Genomic DNA, 25,814 nt, shown 5'->3' on the forward strand with positions numbered 1-25,814 from the left:
ATAGTAAAGTCTAGCACTGGGGCATCATGCCACAGACATGAAGCATGATGTCCCACCCAGTCACATTATCCTGACATCAGGCCAACCAGTCCAAACACTAACCTCTTAATGCTGAGTGCCAAGCGAGGCAGCTATTAGTAACATTTTTATAAGTCTTTGGTATGACTCAACTGGGAATCGAACCCATGACCTCCTACATCCGAGATGGATGCTCTAACCACTAGGCCACCAGTGCAGTTTTGTTTAATGTCAAATCTAAAACATGAAGTTGGTCTGTACATGAGGCATTCACAAACAAAGAAGTGATTCCACTATCTTTCAATTTTGTTAGCATCTTCACATTTTGGTGGCATCATTTCCCTTGATGCTGAGCACTAAGATGAAAATGTGGTGCAAGTGATTCATCTTGAAAGGTGTTTTATTTGTGCTCATACAGGTGGTAGTATTGTTTTAGTGTTACTGGATGTGTCAGCTTCCACTGATGTTATTCACATGGATGAAAACATTGCAAGTATTTAACTTGTCAGGTCTTTGATTTGTGCTCATAAACATGGTAGTTTTGTTATGAACGATGATTCATGCAACTGCTGTCAGCATAGTTTTGATCTTTTGCATTCTTAATTTTTATGCTCTAGAGGTTTAATTATAAAATTAAATACTGACCAATACAAAAACAATGACCAGCAAAACTGCAAATTTGAGTACCCACGAAAATAGTTCTTTTTGTTATACAAAAATATATAATACTGGAGCATTAACTACACATTCAATCCAGTAACCTGCATATGCTTTCCTAAATAGTTGTTTTCATGCTTTAAAAATGATGTTCCAATCTGCATGCCATGGTTCCCCTCTTATACGGCCACCCTCAGTAGTGTTCACCTTCTCTACATGGCCAGTTTTCTCAGCACTGACGAATTTGTGTGCAAACATACCCGTGAGTGTGACTCACCCTTTGATGCAGCATGCTGCCAGCATTTTAGGCCAAAAATGTAAAATTTAACCCTAAAAAATGTCAAATTTACCTCTCACAAGTAGCCACATTTTATTTTGATACATATCAAGAACCAATATTAAACCCATATAAATACAATTAATATAAGTAACCCAATTATCTCCACCAATGTTTGTTTCCCTATGTCAAGTTTTCGTTACTAAAAGAAATGTAAGCTCAAGTATAATATAACACATACCACTATGGTTAACATTACATCATTATTAATGCCAACAGTTACAGGAAATGGGCTCAACAATGTTGTGACAATGTTTTGGACTTCACATGGCTATTGATTGCTTCTCTTTTGATGATTATGACTGGACATAATTGTCAAGATTATAACAATTATCACAGTCAACAAAGGCTAAATATAAATTTTGTAGACTCACATAAAAAGAGAAATTAACCCTGAACAAGCCAGTCTACCAGACTAGGATTGAAAAATCAGGTGACAGTACAAGTATCACTTCCTTAATAAACTAGTCAATTTCGTCCACTCTACAAAAGGTTTGTCTACATGATTAAATTGCAGCACTGTATAATTAGCAACAAAGGAATAAACTGTCATAAAACTTTAGCATGTTATCAAGTAAATGGAAACTTATCACTTCAGAAGAAAAAGTTAAAGTTATTCTACTCAACAGCAACTGGGAGTGCTCAAGAGTTCTTGCTGAAAAATTTGATGTTGGAAAGACTCAAATAAACAACATCATAACTGACAAGGTCAATATTCTGCTGCTGTATGAAAATGAAGTAAATGGAAAGAAAATTATTCTAGATGCCAAGTGCAGTTCGTACCAAATTTACATTATGTTTTTTAATGGTTTTGCAAGGCATGTGTCAACAATATCCCACTCACACTTTACATTTAAGAATCATTAACTATTAACGTTAAGTTCACTGGAAATAAATTTTTTCTTAAGAACCTTTTATTAAACAGTGTTCTTATGTAAATAAAGTGATTAAAAGCTTTGAAGTTACATGTGGCTTTCTTACTACATACACATACTTCCCACAAGTATCATCCCCATTCGGCAAAGGCAACTCTCTTATATAGTCACATTCCCATGGAAGAAGCAGTGTCCGGTTAAGAGGGGGAGCACTTTATATGAAAACGTTTTGTAACTGAAAGGGTTTTATTCTGATGTACCTTCCAGCATTCTTCACAAATCCAGAGTCAGCCAGGGGTCCAATGCAAATCTCACATCGGAAGCAGTCTGGATGCCAGCTGTTGTTCATGGCCTTAATCACCCTACCTACAACAAATTCTCCTGAAAGAAAAGAGAGCAAAACTGTATGCATTATTCAATAACAAGTATGGAGTTTTACTTAAATTCATTAAATATCTGATAATTAAATAATGTGATGTATTATGACAAGAATAAAATACACAAAATTAAATTCTAATCAGGAGTTTTAATGTATCTGTAATGTCAAGTGCTTTCAAATTGGTTCAACTTCATATTTTGTGGCAGAAAAATCCATGACAAACTATTAGAAATAATGATGCAACTGTGACATGAAAATAATAACACATGTAGATAGAGAATAACATTAAAATGGAATTTCTTGATAAAACTGGCTACAATTTATTAGAAAAGGGTAATAATCAGCAATTTTAAGATTTCGAGAACATTAACTTTACAAACATTATTATTATCTGCAAACCTCAATTTATAACAGCAACAAAGTCACAAAATGTCCTTAAATCTATTATATCACTAACAACTTTAAATCTATTATACCCAGACTATTATCACTAACAACCTTAAATCTATCTATTATACCCAGACTATTATCACTAACAACCTTAAATCTATCTATTATACCCAGACTATTATCACTAACAACTTTAAATCTATCTATTATACCCAGGCTATTATCACTAACAACCTTAAATCTATCTATTATACCCAGACTATTATCACTAACAACCTTAAATCTATCTATTATACCCAGACTATTATCACTAACAACCTTAAATCTATTATACCCAGACTATTATCACTAACAACCTTAAATCTATTATACCCAGGCTGTTATCATTAACAACCTTAAATCTATTATACCCAGACTATTATCATTAACAACCTTAAATCTATTGTACCCAGACTATTATCACTAACAACCTTAAATCTATTATACCCAGACTATTATCACTAACAACCTTAAATCTATTATACCCAGACTATTATCACTAACAACCTTAAATCTATTATACCCAGACTGTTATCACTAACAACCTTAAATCTATTATACCCAGGTTGTTATCACTAACAACCTTAAATCTATCATACCCAGGCTGTTATCACTAACAACCTTAAATCTATTATACCCAGGCTGTTATCACTAACAACCTTAAATCAACAACTGCAAGGGTCCCTCGAAGGGACTGACACTCTACTGGGCAAAAAGAATATCCAGGAAAAAAAGACCATTTCTTCCTTTTAACTGCCATGTGTTAAAACCATCTCTGACATTCTTCAGCAGTAACAAGATTTTCAAATTAGCTATTGTGATAGACGTATTGGATGTCAAACTTGCACCAGTTTCAACTAGGACAAAGCAGACATAATTAGAAATTTTATTGGCATGGAATGGTGGTTAGCTGAAATTCATCTTAAATTGGGAGTGTTGCTGTATTTTCTAGCATTTCTCCAAGTTCGTTTTGGGAAGCAGAATAATTTGCAAATATTCTTGTTGTAAGTGCTAAAGTAGTCTATGTATGGCTGTACATAACTTCTGTAATATATTAACCTATGTTCAGTTGATAGCTATGGTCTTATCCTGCTATATAACCTCAGATATGAAGTGACGTTGTGACATATGACTTAACTATGTTCGTTCCATTGCAAATTGTTGTTAACCAAAACCCCAAGAATTTTCTCATGGGTAACCTTGTAGAAAAATTTCCTTTAACATTCAAGAAGTTATTTTCCAATTCTGCTCTCTTATGCTAACTATTAATCATTAATACTTTAGTCTCTTTTTACTTTCATACCATTTTCCTTATACCAGGAATCTATACTATGTAAGAATTAGCCAATCCTGTTTCACAGTGGTATGTATGCTGTCAATTAGTAGCAAAGTAAGTGTTTTGTCATGATGCACAAAACAAAAAAACTGTCAATTCTTTGTAAGGGTCAGAGGTGATTTAATTTATAGGATGAATTAAAGTCAGCAGGATACAGTAATCTTGTCTGGAACTTAAATTTGGTAAAGAACAAAATATACATTTTCTTTTATTCTGTTCAATAGTGCACTGAACTTAATTTGTTAATGGAATAATAATAATAATAATAATAATAATAATAATAACAATAATAACAACAACAACAGCAGTAATAAGAACAACAGCATTTATTCAAAAACCATATTTGAAAGGTGAACCTGCATACAGAGGTCACATGTATGCCTTGGCCAGTTTGGCTTTTTCCCATTGATGGCTGCTAATGACAGGTTTTACTTAATCTGAATTCTATTGAGAGAAAAAAACATACGCATAAAGTGCAATGTTTTATTAATATAAGCTAGAATTTTACAACTAAGCATAGTTTGCCTAAGGATATTTCTTTTGAAGTGTTTCAATTTATACCAAGTTGTGTCAGTTTAGTAAGACAACAAACATTTTGGCTCAATACATTTGGGCCTAAGTATGACTGTGATGAGTATCATATCTGAACTAGTCTCTATTCTATGGTGAATGCATTCAAGCACTCACCAATCAATTAATCACCTGGTAAATAGTGACAAAAGGCATGCAAGCTGCATTTCACTATTTTATACCATAAACAAAGTAAAAACTAAGCAGAGACAATTCAGACAGACCTATCAATATGAAGGGCTATACATTATTGTAATACTCCTAGTATAAGACACATTTAGGATAACTGATGGGTGGTTTTCTTGTTTTGATTCCATTCAAATAAAGATGTGTCAAACATATCTGTACATATATTAAATCAAGTTTAATAGCTACAGCAAAACCTGACAGCAACAGTCTAATTCTTATACTAATTATATCTCTAATATACATTTAACCAGTTGAAAATAATCTTTACATTATGTAGTCATTTATATGGAAAGACTAATATTCTATTTAAAAAAATTGGCATTCCTACTTCCAACTACACTGTTCAGAAAGGGCCTTCATTGTTGGCTAAGATGTAACTATCTACATGTAGCCTGAAGAAACTATGTTGTCAATGAGATTAAAAAAAAATAACTAAATTGCATTATAGAATAGACCAGTGAGAAAAAACAATGTTGGATTGCATTGTAGATGTCATGTTTACCCTGACCCAGAGTAGCCCCAGTTGAAACATGTATAATCAAAGTAATTCTGACAAGCCATTGTTTGATGTTAAACACTGCCGCAGGCTAGCACTAATCCATTACGTAAGATTGCCGTAGCTAGAAGTGGAGAGCCGGACCTCGGAGTTGCGAAGTCACAGATAGCCAATTATCACCTAGGTGTGGAAATGTTTGTCCAAGATCAAAAGAAGTTGCCTGAAGAAGTGGGAGTGTCTTAACTTCTTTTCCCTGCAGACGGACAGACAGGTTGAACTGGCCGCTAAGACGACTGGACAGGGTCACAGCGCCACTCAATCAGAATCGAGATAGGGGAGAGACCTTGTTTTGGGTAGAATGATATCTCCACGTCTTCCGGCAAGAGTTAGTTCGCTAAGAGAAATTACCCAGAGTGGAGGTTAGCATAACTCTGAATAGCCATTCGTTATTGGCGGGAAAATCTTAGAGCAGGAAATTCTAAGTACAGAGAGCTTCAAATAAGGTCAGTGGGATATTTGTTCGGTCTTTGTGGAATGCGACTGCATTTTAATTGTAGGTCATATGTATACTTTATTATTACTAGAATCGTAGTACGAAGAATTACTTTGTTTTGTTAATATATTTGCATATTTTGAAGAAATGAGTTGATATTTGTAAAGAATTATATAGCTTGCTAGCCGTCGTAAGAGTTAATATTGTAATTCGCTATGTGGGTATTTTATAGCAGACTAACACGTGTTCATATGATTATAGATTTTGCCATTGTTGAATATTTGTGTAATGTACAGACATGCGTCTGATTGTTGTCAGATTGTAGTACGATGAGATTAAATATATATGTGTATATACTGTCTGACACAATGTATTGATGTCTGTATGACAATTCGCTGATACCGTGTTATTACACCATTGTTTACCCTGCAAGAAGTGTGTGGGAATTTCGATGTGTACGCATGTGTGACCGAAACCGTGATAGCTTATCTGATGATTAATTGTCGATATAGTGTGAGGTGAGATTCGATAAAACATATGTTAACGCCTTGTGGTTTTTCACAGGAAGCTTTGAGGGACAGACCAGTTACAGTTTGGTCCCATAGTCTCAGATAGAGAGACGGAGGAAAGGAGAAGAAAGAAGTCAGGAGAAGTTGGAGCCTGGGAGCGAAATTGGAGGAGGAGATAGTAGAGAGGGAAACGGAGTCGAAGGAGGAGTTAGAGGAACGGAAAGAAGGAAGGAATTAGCAGGAAAGAAAGAGATGAGTAGATGCAAGGACGGGGGAAAATTGAACTCACACTGTAAATCACGGGATGAATTAGGCTGTCACTTGGTCAAGGGAAAGACGAGTGATTGGAAGTTATCGTTTTAATTTATCAAATTTATTAAATTGTTATTGATTGAATTTCATCTTCGTGTTCTCTATAATTTAACCGTGGGCATTGCTGACTGGGGGCTCAGAGCTGTAAATCTACCTCGTCACTAATTTAACTTTCTAACCTCACGAGCCAGGGTGGAACTTTCATCATAATTTAATTAAATTATATTGGAAGAACCCCACCCCAATGCATGCAAACGTCACAGTAGAATAGACCAGTGAGAAAAAACAATGTTGGATTGCATTGTAGAATAGACCTGTGAGAAAAAACAATGTTGGATTGCATTCTAAAACAGGCAAGTGAGAAAAAACAATGTTGGATTGCATTATAGAATAGGCAAGTGAGAAAAAACAATGTTGGATTGCATTATAGAATAGGCAAGTGAGAAAAAACAATGTTGGATTGCATTATAGAATAGACCAGTGAGAAAAAAAAACAATCTGTGACTGCATTACAGAATAGACAAGTGAGACAAAAACAATGTTGGATTGCATTATAGAATAAGCAAGTGAGAAAAAACAATGTTGGATTGCATTATAGAATAGGCAAGTGAGAAAAAACAATGTTGGATTGCATTGTAGAATAGACCTGAGGAAAAAACAATGTTGGATTGCATTATAGAGAGAAAAAACAATGTTGGATTGCATTATAGAGAGAAAAAACAATGTTGGATTGCATTGTAGAATAGACCAGTGAGAAAAAAAACAATCTTGCCACAGTGGCACATTACAGAATGTAACTAGTGTTAGAAAAACTGATGCTGTCACATTGGGTGATATCACCTCTGAAACTACTTTTTCCCATTAGGAAATAGATCTGCTCTGCAATTATCTGCTGTACGTGTTTTACCTCTTATTATACTGCTGCATACATGTACATGTCATTAAAATCTTTATTTGAAAGACAGTACACTCTGATGACTGTCAAATCCATCATTGTGACAATATTATCCTCGCCCCAAACAATGCTTACTGCATTAATCTGCATGTTAATGAAATGAACATAAAACTGTTTTATATTTTCTAAGTAGCCATCATGGTTCAGTGGTTAGTATGTCGGAGTCATTACCAAAGGATGGCAGATTCAAATCCTACCATGTGATATGCGTATGTATGCTACTGTGGTGTGTCCTATGGCAAGCCTAGGCACTTAATTAACTACTTTTGTTCCAGTGTCATAAAATACCAAACCAGACCCAACCCCAATCATTTTCCTATGAAAACAATAATTATACAACAGTCACAATATAAAGATTATATGAGAGAAAGTTGTAAAATGCCTATCTCCTAAATTATTGTAAAAGTATGGAACCTTTTCAAACTGGTGTGGAAATAAATTTTATGTAACTATTGTGTTAACTGCTTTGGCACAATGAGCAGAAAACCCATGAAAGTTGACCATCTTCAAATATATAATAAGTCTCTTTTTTTGTAGATATGTAGTAAATATTTAACTCTTGAAGTGAAAACATTCTGTATTGTCACTCATTTCATTTTTATATCTACCAAACATATGTAAAATGTATCATCTATTAATCAGATTCAACTTCAAGGTATCTGACAATAGCTGTACAAGTGAAAGACTTGAATCTGCCATGTACAGTATCAACTGTGTAAGAACTTACCACATTTGCCACAGCATGGGGCAAACAGCACATGGAAGTCATGCTCACAGTATTTTCTACCCTCAAACTGGTAAAGGAAATAAACAAGATAAATGAATTATTGTGATAAAGTAATAGCATATGAACACTGAATTACCCAAGCATGTCAAGAACAACAATAAGAAAACAAGGAAACTTGATAAGAGCTTCTAAATATGACACAGAAAATAGCACAAATGACTGATGATAACTTCCTAATGTCATTTTTTTTTTAAATTTAAACAATTTATTTACATTTATCAACATTTTAAAAAAATTATCTTTGAACATGTAACATGCTATCTCCACTTTTGATCTTTCATCCCAAGGTATGTTGCTCTATTGCAAACTTCTGTTCAAAATCAGATGATAATATCTCAGTGAAAACATAACATCTCCATAGAAATATGAAATCAAACCACTGACAAAAACTTTTACCATCCTATCCTTATGAACTTGACACATGACCATGTGGACTCCAATTTCCTAGATGGACTCTACTTACTTTTGTGAACATATATCTAATGGAAGTTCATGTACAGAAACAAGAGCTATAGCAATATACAAAAACATTCACCTAAGAATAGCTTCAACCCATTTCTCCTGGCGTTTACTGTTGAATTTTATATTTCAGTATCTTTAGAGATATGAATTTTCTTGTAAACCTGTAGCTGGTGATGACTGCTGATGCAAATAGATCACCTTGGAAAAAACATGAATCCCTCTAAGGGAATGACATTCTACTGTCCACAAATATTTTCCAGGAATTCAAGACAAGACCATTTCTTCTTTAAAACTGTTGAGTGTTGAAACCATCTTTTATATTCTTTAGTGATAAGATTTTCAAATAAGACAATGGCAACCATATTAGATAAGGACTGGTACCATTATCATTTTTTAGGACATACTCGACACCATTAGAAGACTTTTGGTGGAAACCTCATGTTGATATGGCCATCCATTCAGAAGAATTAGTGACCATATTTTCAATATGTTCATTGTGCCCATCATATTTGAGGTCAAATCAGTACCAGTTTCATTCAATTCTAACTAGACATAATAATTAGTCTTCAATATGAAATTCCAATTATGAAGAGAATCAAGAACAAGGTTTTAAAGATGGCTGCCATACAAGATGTCTGATGGGCACCATTTTCATTTAAGACCAATTAGACACCATAAGAAGTCTTCCAGTGAAAACCCCATGCTGATATGACTTTCCACTCTGGAGAAGCCACAATAAAACCATTTTCTGATTCACACCATTTTTCTTTAGATCAAACTAGACATTGTAAGAAGTTTGTTGTTGTTGTTGTTGTTGGGTTTAACGCCATTTTTCAGCACACAATAGGCTATACATGACGGCCAGTATTAATGGTGGAGGAAGAACCCGGGAAAACCTCGGAAAGAACCACAGACCCACGAGAAGCTACTGGCAAGCTTTCTCACATACCCACATTGGTTGAATCTGAGACTCGAACCTGCGCAGACAGAGGTGAGATGGCAGTGATCCGTAACAGAGAGCGCTTTAGACCACTCGGCCACTTGGGGCCCCCTAAGAAGTTTGTAAGTGACGGCTATTCATGCAGGTGGAGTAACAAGATTTTCAAGACAGCCACTATGGTGGCCATATTGGCTATCCTGGTGGCATCAATTCATTTAGGATCAACTAGACAACACAAGAAGTTTTCTGGTAAAGCCTCATGCCAATATAACCTTCCATTTTTCTGGACAAGTGATAACAACATTTTTAAGATGGTTACGAAGGTGGCCATATTAGACAGGAGATCAGCACAATTAGCACCTAGATATAATGAGAAGACTTTTAGTGCAAATCCTGCAATCTATTAAGAGTAGCAATGACAAGATTTTCAAAATGGCTGCTGTGAAAGCCATAGTGGATGTCCGAATACCAGTAGTACCATGTTCACTGAGATTGAACTAGACTTGGGAAGAATGTGTATTCAAAGTTTAAATGCAATTCTCCAGGTAGTGTAGGTGGAGTAGCAATAACAATCTTGTAGTAACAGACAGATGTCCAATGATGTACAACAGATCCATGACCAGTAGAGCTAAAAACGAATTGTGTAAAACATGCATCCCTGTGTTTCCCCATTTTTATCTCTACCTTAACTTGTGAGCCTCTTTGTGTGTGTGTGTGTGTGTGTGTCTGTGTGTGATCTGGATTTTTAATGTAGCATTAACAATTCTGCAGTCATATCACTACGATGTCTGCAGTATGACAGTTTATAGTTATGTCTAGCACTGGGGCATCATGCCACAGACATGTAGCATGATGTCTCATCCAGTCACATTATCCTGACACCAAGCCGACCAGTCATAACACTAACCTCTTAATGCTGAGTGCCAAGCGAGGCAGCTGTTAGTACCATTTTTGTAAGTCTTTGGTATGACTCAGCCGGAAATCGAACCCACGACCTCCCGCATCCGAGGCATATGCTCTAACCACTAGGCCACCCGAGTGGTGTTGAGCCTCTTGGATTGGTCATTAATGGTAAAAACTGCATTTGGGCACATATCAGTTGTGTATGTGCACTTTCTGTTGTACAATATGGTCACCATGCAACCATACCATGATGGGACATGTTCCAAAGGTCATTTTTAATTCTAATCACACAAATTTAGGTTGTAAATTTAGAAGATCATGAGACACTGTATCAAACTGTGTTTCTCCATGATGAAGATTAACAAGACCCCAGCTTTCTGATCAACATTTCAAGGCATTTCATGCGAAGTATAAACTTCCATGGAGTGCCTTGAAAGTCGATTTGTTCACAAAGTGGCTTAAGTGCATGTCAGACAATCATGTAATTTGTATTTTATTATTTAACCATTTGTTTCTCATGGTACCATATTATATAGTTACCGGATACACCAAAGTTATTTGCTCTTATATATCATGACAATATCATGTTCATGTAGTAATAACACTTCAAAATTAAAATAAAGCACCAATTAAGATCTTGTTCTTATTTCACACTTACTGGTGTGTATATATATATAAATTCCAAGAATCAAGTGGGAAACATGACAAATAAACATTTGCTATATGTACTTGTACAGTTCTTTATGTCAACATTGTTTTGCATTACACTCTTGGCCTGATAATCATGGAAACTATTTATTCCTTCATACAGTCAGTGATATTCAAGTGGCAAATTATTTTCCTATTTGTTGTCTCAAATGGATTAGTATTATGAAACATGCAGAATATTTTCAGGGAATTCAAGATCAATGTTAGTTTTCTTATGAAAGTTTGACAGTTTAGAGATCGGGGAAGGTTGTGTAATACATAGAGGATCTCAAAAGGGTAATGATTTAATACTCAACTGATGAAACGAGTTGAATAATGTTCAGCTTTTGCAAGCCTTAGCAAGCAAAAGCTGGACATTATTCAACGAGTTTCATTAATTTAATATTAAATCCTTACTTGAATAATGTTCAACTTTTGCAAGCCATCTGCTTTTTCACTCCATACATATTCAAAGAAAATAGATTTGATTTCTTGAGAATTATGTTTTGGAGGGTCTCGTAAAATATCTACAAAATGACCAATGACATAGGTATGGTAAGGCCAATGTTTCTGATTATTGATAAATGACAGAAAGGCCCATTTTCAAGTAGGAATTTAGTCAACTGCATTTCTCAAGATAATTATCAACTATGAAATCTTTATTACCGGTAATGTTGTAAATAATGTCCAACAATTTTAAAATAACACAATTCGATCTTACTTTTGTTTCAGTCATCCTCTCTTCAACATGGCCCATTTCACATCAATCCAAACAGCAAAACATTTACATATTATTATACAAAAGTACCCACGAAATTAAAAACAAGATCTAAATCAGTATTTTTCTCTTCATTACTACTTTATGAAAATGAAATGTTGTAAAATATGAAATCTATGTTGACTGTCAGATGATACTAAATTTCTCTCATCATTCAAACAGTCAATTTTTGGGGTTATTAGTACATCTCCTTTTCATCACAATGACTTAGCAATAATCCTCTCCTTTAAACCTGTTCATCTATTGTGACTTGACACCATGCTATATAAACATGTAAAAGATGTTTAAATGTAATTCTTTCTTTATCAGACATGTATTATATTTGGGAAGGGTAAAACAAATTTAAATTATGCAATACTTACCTGTCATTATTGTGCAGCTTTACTTTCATTCTGAAAAATCACCTTCAGTTGGAACTGAATACATCATGACAGAGTGGAGAAATGTCACTAGGACACAACCCACTTGTACACCCCTCAATGTATATCATAGAAATAGTAATCCACCAAGACAATGAGGTGAGCATTTGGCAATAGCAGCAGGTAGGTATTGCATATTTAAAACTAGTTTTATTTTCCCCCCATCAATAAACTACATTCTAATAGCAGAAATAACATAAACATGGCTACTGTGCAACTGAATTTGTCAGGTGGGTAGGCCTATACTCTCATTTAATTTAACTAATCAAAACAGAGAAATGGAATGTACTCACTGTTGAGGGAACAGTCCATCTTATTGAATGTTGGTGTTTCTCTAGGCCACATGATGTGCCACAATGATACTTCCCAGGAAAATATTCTCATGCTTTGTTGTGCCCATGAATGGCAGTAAAAGGCAAAGGTAGTATGGAAATGCCAAAGTGTTGCCTTTATCATGAAGGCATTTCCATCCTACCTTCAGGTCTCACTGCATAGTTTCATATTTTGATACCTCCCTAATTTTGAAGGCAGAAGGCATGAACCTAATTATCATAAGCCTAGCATTTATAAATTCACACAGAAGCTAAATCCGTAATGTGGTTTAGATTTACTTTGAGTTAGGCTTGAAAATGGGCTGGCTTGTTTGGTGACTGCCTGTCACAGTTAGACTAGCACTGGAGATCAAATGCATAACTTGGGCTACAAATGAACAGCCAACATGGCTTATGTATTTACATATGTCTGCTACAGAAATAAATATAAAAAATCAAGATGGTTGAGGGGTGATGACATGTATGCTAATTTTTTATAGTACTAGTGAACTTTATTCATCCATAAGGCACATACTGATTTTTTAAGCTGCCTTGTCGCAGGAAAATATTCAAAATAGCTCTTTGCTGTCAAAAATGAATGTAAAAAAGACAGTTGGTGGCAGTGTTGGTTCAGTATAAAAGCCACCATTTGCATTAGGAATTAACCTGATTGCTGCAGTCAAAATCTCAAATGCATGCTTTCTACAAAAAACATTAGGTTGTTTTTTTATCTTCAGTGTAAAATTATTCTCATTTTTCTGCAACAGGTCACTGTTGGATTAAAATTCACCAGATAAACTGTCAAGTGAGACAGAGAGGCTTCATATCCTCCAAGGAGGAGTGATTAAGGTAGGCCCATGAGGCATCAACAAATTGTCCTATCCTTCCTTTCTCCTTTGGAGGTCTAAAGATAGAAACAAGGCCCTCATTGTTCATAATATTTTATCCTGATCATTTCTAGCACAGAACCGACTGAGACAGGTGTCCTATACAGATAGCTAAGCTACAGAAGGTAATTAACTTTTTTGCTGAAAATCCCAGTTGGCTAAGGAGAGAAATGTAATCATAATTTCCATTGATCTGGAGACAGCCTGTATCAATAATCAGGAAATAATGTCTTGAATGTGAGGTCCTGAAAGGAGGCCTCACTCAATGGTTCATAGGGAGTTTTGGTTCAAAACCATTAAATACAAGAAAGATTCCATCTGGGTATAAGATAGAAACAGGTCTGTGTGAATCAGTGCCCTGAGAGAATTTAAGTCTGTTGTAATGGCAGCTCTATAGCCTGTGATAGTGGATACTGAACATCTTTTGTTCTCAACCATGAACAATAGGATATCAGCAACAGAAGTAAGAGGGACAACTAGAATGAATGTTTATCATTTGCACCAATGACAAAGATCCTAAATCTTACATCACATGTCTTGGATGTAGAAGCTCTCCTGGCCTGAATATCATCACGGCCCCGAAACAGGTTTTATTCTGGAAGAGAGACTGCCTGAGAAAAGCCAAGCATGAAGGTCAAGTACCTAAGGGACTGTGGTGGAGAAGGGATCCCTGTTATGTAGAGACCTGGGTCAACGTATCAACAGGTCAAAAGGATCACTGAACCACAATCACTGAGACCACAGTGGGTTGACAAAAATAACCTGAGAAGTTAAGTTTTGATTTTTTGCAAAACATGAGGAAGCAGACGGTGGAACAGTGTGAGGACATGTGTGAAAAGCTGATTTCACTCGAGGATGAAGGTGTCCACTACTCATGCTCTGCGGTCCAGTATAGGAGAAATGTAAAAGGGAAATTATCCCCATGTAAACAAAGTCCAGAGATGGAATAAGTTCTGATTTCCCAAGGTTAGGTAGAAGACCCAACCAAGTTACTGTGGACCAACAATGGAACAGTACCTGAACACTGTGGATCAGGAAGTCATCAAAATACACCAAACTCTCGATAACTCGCACCCTGATAACTCTCAAACCTGCTTATAACTTGGATTCAGTTGTGGATCCCATTTTTTTATACTAGAAAGTACCAAAAATTTGACTCCTATTTGTTGAATATGAAGAAAATCGCTATCAAAATTGGTAACTGAAACCTTGATACATGTATATTGCTAGTTTTATCATCAAAAACGGTTGATATGACCTGAAAATTTGAATCTACATTATGAAATTATTAACTTTTAATAAGAAATCATGTATCTGGTTAAAATTTCTTTTTAAACAAGATTCTTGGTACACTGTAAATATCAGTATGCAACAAAATTTGATCAATGAAATTGTCACTAATGCCTACCTGGGGCAGCACTATAATAAATAAATACCAATTAATCAAATGAAATACATGTTTTAGTTATATCTTTAAGTTGGCCTAAGTGTAATGATCATAAACATAATGTGCCATGTTGTATTCAAATGTGAAATATGTCAATCTACGTAACAGCAAAGTCTGCGAGCGTTTCTGTGAAAACCTAATTAAGTGCAGATGGTGTTTTGATACCTAATTTGCATAAGTATTTGTTGTATTGTTGCAATGAATTAAAAGCTGCCCTCCTTGCATTACCATATTAATTACCAATTATGTCTTTTGTATTGAATAAAGGGGGTTGACAAAGTGAAAAGTTAAAAGGCATGCAAATCCAACCTGCGTAAGAGCTAGTGGCCCCATTCTAGCATCAGGTCAACTCATTTCAAGTGATCAATCTAGCACTGTTACAAAACTTTCTGAGAACACAATATAATGAAACTACTTAAAATTAGCATACTCATTAACAAGTGTGATCAACGATAACAAGACAACCTAGCAAAATGAATAATTTATGACATAAACTTCTATTTCACAGATACGTTTTATTAATGGAAAGCTAGTTTCACGAGTTTGTAGTTAATCTGTAACTGGCACTTGACGATTTCCTCACAGATAAGCAGTTTCACTATCACTTGTATTGAAATCATGGCAGCAATATTTTATTATAGAACAATACATGTAAAAAAAATGACTCCGATGATTATGGCTGTTTCATTAAATAAATGTTCCGTTTTTTAAAATAAAAAAAAATCTTGTTTGACTGTGAATCAGAATCAATAACTAATCTGGGTCCCTGCTTTCCACAAGAGTAGACAGCAAAGCTGTGAGCATAAGGATCAGGGAACCAAACTACTCAACAACATAAAGTAGTGATGTAATACACAGTGTTTTTGCATACAAGTGAAGGTTGCTGAAACCAGTTGGAATAATGTTAACAATCTATCTGTTGACGGACATCTTGAAAATAAAAGTCATTTCTGCATAAAAACTAATAACTTTGTTAGAAAAAGATCTTTTTTGATAATTATTCCCAAAGTGATGTTAAAATGAGTATTCAGCCATTAACCAGATCAATTCAGATGTCCAGCAAGGATGGTATCTTTTCATATTGTTATGGAGGTCCCTCTTTAACTCACACTCTGTATGAGATCTATGTGTCTGGACCCCATTGTGCGATAGTATTGAGGAGAGGTGTAGTGGAGAATCGATGCTCCCAGTAATTGCAAGCAGCTGCAACCATACCCACATCTCAGATGAAGACTCAGGGTGCGTTAAGAGATTCCTAATGGCATAACCTAGAATTGAAAAACTTGCTCATCTAGGCAAAACCAAAGGAAATATTGGATGTGCAAATGGGCAGGCATCCTAAAGGTTGATGGAGACTGACCAATTCAAAAGATGAAGGCCTTTCCAGATTGAAAGAGGTTGTTTCCATCTTGAAAGGTTCATCCAGAAGAAAACAGATGGAGGGGAGAGATCAATTATAATATAAAACTTTCCACCTTTCATGGTAATTAGGAAGATTCATGAATAGAAAATGCAGGCTGCTGATCGTTCAGGACTCTCTTGACTGCCCCCCTTCTACAAAAAGTTATGCACCTCTTCCCTCAGTGTCACCAAATTAGACTGGTGAAAGAACAAGGAGGTCCCTGATAAAAGTGGGTTATTCCCAACACTGGAGTTGGTAAACATACTCACAAATGAATGTACCTAACCATCATACATGATGTTTGACCATGATATTTTAATGCCACACATAAATTTACCTGGTTTTATGGAGTGTGTACTAAGAACGTGTGTATGCAATAGGCAAACAACTGAATGACAAATTTTGGTTGTCTTTTTCCTTTAGTAAATTATGATTTTTTCTCTCACTGTTGTAGCCTATTAGTTAGGAAACAATGCAAACACATGTGCAATAACAACTGCAAAGTAAAAAAAATGGACATTATGGACAGAATGGACATTATGACTGTGTTGAAGGAAACAATAACAGCATATCAAACTTTCTGCAATCCTTTTAACTATGTTTTAGATACAGGGAGGAATACACTAGCCTCTCACTGCCTTATGCTAGGCTGTTATTCCTTAACACAGTTATTTAACCGTAACTATATACTGAAAAATATAGTGTACCCAAACCCATAAAAGGTAGGAGAAAAGCTAACTCTTATGTTCTTTAAAGAACTGAGTTCTAAAAGGGAAAAATGGCTACCTGCTGAGAAATTAAATAACAGAATGGATGGTGTAATGCTGGGATTCAAATTAATGGTACAAGGGAGACTGCTAATGCAGTAAACACTCGCTACTACCAAATTTTCTCTGGTGATGATCTAGGCATAATGTCCAAACAGAGTGGTGTCCAGGAAAATGATGACCATTCTGCATGTACCATGCAATGTGCATAAATGGATTGCATAATACTGACAATTTTCCACTCTGTGGGTGGATGTATTCATATCAAACATACTGGTTTTTCAGCATAGAAAGTAAAGATGCACAATAGTGATGGGTAAGTTATTAAAATGAATTACAACTTCAACATTTAATGATTTCTGATAGGATATAACCTTTAATGATACAATGAACAGCATATCCCATCATAATTTTGGGTGACAGTAATGTACTTGCAAATAAGGTGGGTGTCTCAACAGTTTCCTCTAAGTTATAACCCAGGGGCTAAGTCACATGGAATAGGAGATGACCCTGAGTAAATGTCAGTTGCATGAATAAATTTGCTTTTCATATCCAGTATGTGCAGATATGTTTATGGGGTGTGAATCTCAATAGTTTCTATTTTATGTTGTTGTTGTTGTTGTTGTAGGGTTTAACGCCATTTTTCAGCACGCGATAGGCTATACATGGCGGCCAGTATTAATGGTGGAGGAAGAAACCGGGAAATCCCCGGAAAGAACCACCGACCCTCGAGAAGCTACTGGCAAGCTTTCTCACATATCCACATTGGCCGAATCCGAGACTCGAACCCACGCAGACAAATTCTATTTTATGAAAGAGAGGCTAAGTTTCTGGGGCATATGTGGAGACACTGTGGTTTAGGGAAAGACCATAGGACACAACCCACTGGTCTCAGTATGATATTGGTTGATATTTAAGTTATTGATAACTCGTGCCAATTCTCAAACATCTGAGACAACTAACTGTGGTGATATCTGAAATTTATATAAAACCACCCCTAACCAAGAGCAGAACCAATAGGGCCTTGATCAAACTTCAAAAAGATCTAGCAAGATCTAAACACAATGGACCATCATTAACCAAAATGTCTTAAGTCTAGCTCTAACAGTTATGGAGAGTTCAAAGACATTATCATCAATTCAATACATTTTTTAATGCACAGAGAATCAAAACATTACACACAGTGTACATCTGTCTCCACTTGTACAATATTCACTGCATGTAAGATGTAAGCATATTTTAGTTTTCAGTCCGTATTTCTAATACTGTAACAGAAACTATTTAGTATCCATACAGACATGGACACATCAACACACGGAAGATGGTTCACATGTTTCTTGCTTTGTGTATTGGACAAAGGGATACTGATAATTGCTGTATAGCACATCCTAATCTTGAATGTATTAAATGGTTGTTAACTCACCTCATAAAAAACACCATCTGGGAAAGGCTGGAAACACTGTGCACATCTAAAATAAGGAAACAAAAGGCATTATGTTTTCACTGCAGAAAGGAAGGGTTATTTACAATGATAATCATAATGATGAATATTCCAAAGAAATGCATTAATGGTCAATGTATTCGTTTTCTTTTTCTGAAAACTGCTAAAGAAAGATACTGGAGGTGGCAAATTGACAGGAACTGGTCATGATAACATTAAGTGCACAAAAAACCATTAGGAAAAAATGGCATTACTGTTGAAATATCTGTATACATATATAATCAAGTTCTATTATATTCAAACAAGCAAAACTGTTACCTGATTAAACCAGATACTGGAATTCAGTATTTTTGAACTAGTAAAAATTCTTTGCATAAATACTTGAAATACTTGACCAAGTTCTTAGCCAAGAACTATGTATAGCTGTAAGTATTAGCTCACTCATAAAAATGACAACTGAAATTCTCTTTCATTAATTATTAGCAATATTGTAAATTGCCAATGGATCATCACAGGCTTCCAAATATTTAGCTCCATTCACAGAAGACATATATTGTTCTCATGTCTAGTATGCATATATCAGGTCTTGGAAATGCTTAATTACGCATATTTGGATGCCAATTTTTGATCTGGGACGCAGAAAATCACTGAGGCGGGAGTCCTCCATACGCATGTAATAGGTGTGCGGAAATATTCAAAGACTTGCCAGTCCTGCTTCAGCCACCTGCTTTGTGGGAAAATGTGTTGATCAATTAGCTGTGCTGATATTTACAATGACAGAATTCAGTGACTGAAGGACCCCTTGATGTACATACATGTTGCCATTATAAGGGTACATCAAAAAGAACATGATGCAATAGCTGGGCAGCAAGTTCAAAGGCTTTGACTGGTGGCTGGGTGGGAAAATGTACTGATATTTACAGTGACTGAAATCAGAGGCAGAAAGACCCAGTGATGTACATGTTGTCATTTATAAAAGTACATCAAATAAACAACTTTAGCTTTCGTTATTGTGTTCATTTCCGAATGTACTGGAATAAGTAGTGCACGTGACCTCAGAATCAAGACATGTTGAGACTTAGACAAAATGCCATTCGTAAATCTGGATAAGTATTTTGGGGTTAAACGGCAAACTTACGAAGATTGTAACGAGATTCAGAAGAGTGCTAAAACTGCTAGAATTGATACTTCAGATGAGACAGTAGCTAAGTGTAAGAAAGTGTGTGATGCCTAGCTTAGTGTTTGGAATAAGTCCTTACTTGGATTGACAAAATTCAGTTTCACTCTGATGGACGAACAAGAGCTAGTTAACAGGTACATTGACTGAACATACTTTTTTTAAAATGCCCCTCGCCTTAGCCCGGTTAGTTCTAGTATTGTAGCGAAATGTATTCATCAACACATCAGTAGCTAGGCCTAGTTTTTATATCAATTGCGTTGACAAACAAACTCTTGCCCATTCACAAGCATGTTCTGATAGCTGATCGACCATTAACCCTTTTCGGAGTAAGGTAGCAACTATCAATTTCCTGCATGATATCCTTTGATGATAAAACATACAAACATGTGTTTTAAGATCAGAATCGGTGATCTGGATATATATTAACTGCTTCTTGTACACTATTTCATCATAAAATTAGTTTGAAACTGTAAGTGAACCAGTAGGCCTAACGGGAAATAATGGCGGACTTTGCTAAGTCTGGGATGTACCAATTTATTAGATTGTCTGTTTTCTTAAATCACTGGGCAAATATATTCAGAAAAATACACATATCATTGAAAGCAAAGTCTAGGTATTATTTTATTAAAGATTTAACTTTAAAATGCAAATCATGTAGGTCAGAAACGTATGAGACAATGCTATGTTGTGGAATTCGCGAGATGCGCTTTAAGGTCTAAGCTGTTTTCTGACTTAACACATATTTGCAAAAATACGGGGAAAAAACAGCAAATCAGATACTATTTAACCTTTGCCTAAAATTACTACAAGGACGTACACAAATAAATAAACCATAAATTTGCAATCCTGTCAATAGACTGCTGTAAAGAAGCTATATTAAAACGAGTGATTACATTATGCAAAACCTCTCCATCTAAAAATAGATAACTCACGTCTGTGTTGATTCTGTAGGAAAGAGGGGACTGCAACTTTTGATGGTGGGACTCCTATTTTTACCAAAATGGGAGCCCTTGACTCCTAGTTTTAAAATCCTAGCAAGACCTCTGATATGATAAAAAGGTTACTACATTTGTATGAGAAAATATGAACTTGTTTTTTTCTGACTATTACTGCACTCCCATGGTCATGCAGCATTACTCAGAGAAACTTTTTCATATTTGCCCATAGAACTGTAGTGACCTATCATTTTAATACTGACAATGCACTGCCATTTTGTATGGGTGGCTACCCTCAACAAAACTTTTTGTATGGGTGGCTACCCTCACCAAAACCTTTTGGATCTAATTTCACCTACTGGTAAAATTAGAGCTGAGCCAGCTTACAACAAAGTGAACGTCAACAAATTTTCATACATAGCGAACAAAGATTTGAGTCAAGAAAGTTTAATTAAATTAATTAATTAAGTATAGCATTCTTTACTTTTACTATCTGCTGCTATGAAGACCAGGGATTGTCCTGGGCTTCGCCAATGTCGCAAATTGCGATTTTTTTTCCTTATTGGCGACAAAAATATCCCACCTGGCGATTTTTTTGGTGACATACTTTTTGGTTATTTAATTTGTACATACAATCATGGATTTGGACTGAATAAATTTAAAGCCAGAACGAAAGGAAGCCACAAACTTGACTAAGCAATGCATTGGAATCAATCTGTTACACAAACGATCCTTTGTTCTTATTGACAACCCTATCTTTACAGTGCATTGTTACGTCATAATCTGCTTATGCTGACATCTGGGCTGAGTACTACTGTATGCTGCGATACAATCATGCTACCGCACTATACCTACAACTGACCGACTTCTGAAGACGCGAATAGAACAGATACAATTAATTGTATGGCTAATCCTTCTGGTTTTTTTTTTGTTTTTTTTATACATATACCAATACAGTAGTTTTGCTGAACCTTCATAGAAAACTGATAACCTTTGAAGTACCGACTACTGTGTATAAATACAAAGCAAATGGAAAAAATCTCAAATCACAATTACATCTGTCGCCAGTGCAGCATTTTACTCATTGATCTTTTCCTTTTGCCATCAGTCCCGTGTTACGGCTACAGAGACTTAAACTCCACAACAAGAAATAGCAAAAAAAAAAAAAAAAAAAAAAAAACCAGTTTTGCATAATTAATAATAATTATTTATTTCTCAAAATACAGGAGTGAAAGAATCCCTAAATTGGGTGTGAATTTACGCTTATATATACGGTCCAATATTGCCAGGAGTTGACTCGTGTAAGTTTCATTCGTGGGAATGGAGATCCTATTTTTCTTGTCGAGAAAATTTATACAGCATTCAGTGATCATTCTTGGGATTTAGGAAGCAATTCCCTACAAGTTTTGTGAAGCTAGCCATAAAAAGGGGGCGGGGGGGGGGGGGGGGGCTGCTGAGAGACTACTGGTGTCACCTGCCAGCACTGAGGACTGTGAACGTGGATTCAGTAAGATGAACCTCATAAAAAGTGACATCAGAAATAAGCTCTGCATCTCATCTCTCGAGAATTTAATGAGAATCAGCATGTACAGATGTGAAAAATTAGACTTTGAAACTGCATTCAACAAGTGGGCAGCCCTAAAATGGCGACGGATCTTCATGTAACACTTTGTAACATTTTGTTAATGCTTGTTGTAATTAAAGTAGTAACTAATCCATCTTTTGTAATTTTCATTGCCTGTTACATTAATAGACTAAATTAACACTTGGAAAAATGTACACTACTTTTTTTGGCGACACTTTTTGAAAATTGGCGACAAAATATTGAGGTTGGCGATTTTTTTGGCGACAGCTTTTTAAAAGCCAGGACCATCCCTGAAGACACTTCCCTAATCCCAAGCTAGGGTAAACTAACCATACATGCACTGCTGTACACTTTATAATAACAGCCATGTTTCTTAATACCTACACAAAACATCTTGTGTGCCATACTTCTCCTACAGAATTGACAATTTGTTCTGTGGGGCCAAATGGTTCTGCACATCGGCGACACACTGCACCACTAAATGACATCGTAGAACTGAAACAAAAAGAAATACTAATGAAAATATGTACTCTTGAGATCATCTCTACTGCAAAGATCCATCCATTATAAATTTCACAAAAAAATGCAAATTACACCAAATAGAAATACTAATACATGTGCAATATGTTCTGAAATTCAGAACTTCAGGATGCTCATAATGGGTTTTATTGGTGCAAAGACCCACTTAACCATCTCTCCTGAGGCATCACTTGTCAACCTCAATTTAGTTACAACCGCAAGACCACCAATGACATCTTCAAATCCACAAGTGTAAGACTATTTCGCCCTGATCACTCAAATGCTGTATATCATCTATGTGGCCACAGAATACAAAATGCAAAGGAAGGTACACTGAAAATCAAACCAAATTCACAGGTTTCAACAATGGATGCAAATGATAAAACTTGACCCCTTTACATTTTCATAACAGAAATTTAAGGATGCCCTACCTTTTTGCCTTATCAATTTTGTATACTAATACTATTATTGTAGAGGTCAATATTTGTGCTGATTGGAATCTAAATGTAAACTGAACATCAATATAACTCAAAGACTAAATTCATAGAATAATCTTTGCATGTACTGACTGTGAGTAAAATTTGAACTACCCCATAAGAGTAATTCAAGACCATATGACCATTTCAATGAAATATAAAATTACTACTTTTAAACTCTAAATAAGAAGTGAAGGTTATAGATTATTATGAATAACTTCTTAAATTGCTTGGTCGAATATTGAGATTATAATGTGTTCCATAAAATATAATAATAATGATGATGATGATGATGATGATGATGTCGTAACATTCCTCAAAGTGAATTTACCAAATGACACATTAAGTTCTCTGTAAATACGCCTCCCCAATTTTAAGAATTTTGATTTGGACTCCTAAAGACAGAAAAGATGTAGAACTGGTGAGTTAGTTAACAGACACAAACATGAAAGTAAATCTAAAGTTGCACACAAAAAGACATGCACTGAATAAACCTCTGCATACGATTAAATGTTCAAATAACAGAAATTTTAAAATGAGGTCACTGCATAATTGGATGTTTTGGGGCATTTTTATTTGTATGATGCATACACATAAAATATATTTGTAATGCATTATATAAATGCTCTCAAGATTGCAACTACTGTGAATTAATTTTCTTTCCATGAATATTAGTTTTTGTAGTTTTGCTAAAAATGACATTTTTATGGGTTCTTTAATTCATATATTGGGAAAGGGTACATATAATGATTTTTTGAAGGGTATACATTTTCACAGATTTCATGGTGGCTCCAAGGCACAGATTTAATGATCCAATTAAAAATGAGCCATGTGTGATGCAGAAAGTACCTCCTCCACCCTTTTTCCTGGCTGATACATTCTTCACAATCAACAACATTCAGTTATTTGATAATGCAGTGTCTTAAATCCTAAGAACAAACTATGTAACACAGCTGCTAAGTTTAAAAAAATAGTATCACGTATATTTAATTTGCATTGTTACATTTTTTTTTTTTTATATGCTATGAATAACTGTATTTTGGACTTGACCTTGTCCAAAATCATGTTGTTTCTACCTGACCTGAATAATTGATTTTGGTTCTGTAAACATCATGTGTATTTAATTCCGAGTTCAGCACACTGGAAATACCCCATGGGTCTAACTGTTGTTTACATTTTATATTATAATCTAGTAATAAATCTTCCAATTATAACTAATTTTATCACGTAAACATTTGGAACCCTACAGAATGAATATAATCCTATTTATCTAAAGGTTATTCATTCATCCTGTAAGATCTGAGCAGAATCTGTTGTATTGTTTTTGTGTCCAGTATTTCATTTGGGCTGGAATTTATTTATTCAAATTATTTAATTAAAGTGATTCTTCTCTGGAAATACAAAGTGCTCAAAAATAACATTCCTGATGATAGAGACCTGGATTTATAGTGATATTCAAATATGGAAATGTTCTTGGATTGTATTATTGTGATTCAGCAAAAGACTGGTGGAACATCACCACAACACAGGCCCATCAACATGTCCAGCAATGGATTTATTTTGGAACACCTCTTAAGTTTATTCAGAACTTTAATCATTAGGAATTTTGTATGTAATTCTGGGACAATATGGAATTTTATTTGCAATATGAGAAGTTATTTTTGCATTTCTGACTTTGTATTCAGGGGGAAATAAAATATGTCAAATTTTACAAAACTTAGTTTTTGCTCTTTTCTATTTCTTAGTTGAAGACCATCGAGTTGTAATAGTAGGCATAACTGAAAATGATGTTTCCTGTGGTGAAATTGCCTTACACTATAATAGAAAGTTACTGTTATGCAAATGAAAGGGTGGTTTAAATATCATCTCAGTACAAGTGGAAATTGAAGTAACTTAATATTCTTTAGTTGGTTGAGCAAGTGTGAAGGTGGAAAATTTGTGGGCTGTTATGAACAAGGGATCCCCCATGTTGTGACAGAACATCCCTCCTGAGAGGATAAGGCCTGTGTCTAGCAATCAATAGGTCTAGAAGCTCACTGAACCATGGACAATGAGTCCACAGAGCACTATGAGAATGATATGAACAGTGCAAGTTCCGATTTTTTGCAGAACTAAAGGAATCAGTTAGATGAGTTGGAATGCATAAGCAAACAGCCAATCCCATGATCCATGATCGGGGACAGAAGAAACATAAGATGAGGTCTGTTGTTGAGCCTGGTTGCAAACAGATCCACTAGGGGCCTTCCCCCACAGTGAGAAAAGGCACTATGTAAAAGAGCATTGAGGGGTTCATAATGTCTACCAGAATGGAGATAGCATTATTGAGAGGGTAT

General features: G+C 35.3%; 1 protein-coding gene across 6 annotated transcripts in view; it reads right to left on the reverse strand.

Annotated features, from left to right (window-relative positions):
* Positions 1–25,814, reverse strand: part of LOC149798842 (LIM and senescent cell antigen-like-containing domain protein 1) — a 116,170-nt gene that overhangs the window by 47,380 nt on the left and 42,976 nt on the right. For all 6 annotated transcript variants that reach the window (XM_089957742.1, XM_089957741.1, XM_089957740.1 and 3 more), the window contains 4 exons: positions 22,871–22,981; positions 18,769–18,814; positions 8,283–8,349; positions 2,148–2,268 (listed from right to left, as the gene is read on the reverse strand). In XM_089957742.1, the coding sequence (XP_089813868.1) occupies positions 2,148–2,268; positions 8,283–8,349; positions 18,769–18,814; positions 22,871–22,981 (345 nt within the window). The remainder of the gene's footprint in view (positions 1–2,147; positions 2,269–8,282; positions 8,350–18,768; positions 18,815–22,870; positions 22,982–25,814) is intronic.

The sequence above is a fragment of the Sinohyriopsis cumingii genome, chromosome 5 (assembly GCF_028554795.1).
Source record: "Sinohyriopsis cumingii isolate HCF-2022 chromosome 5, ASM2855479v2, whole genome shotgun sequence".
Classification (NCBI taxonomy): Eukaryota; Metazoa; Mollusca; class Bivalvia; order Unionida; family Unionidae; genus Sinohyriopsis; species Sinohyriopsis cumingii.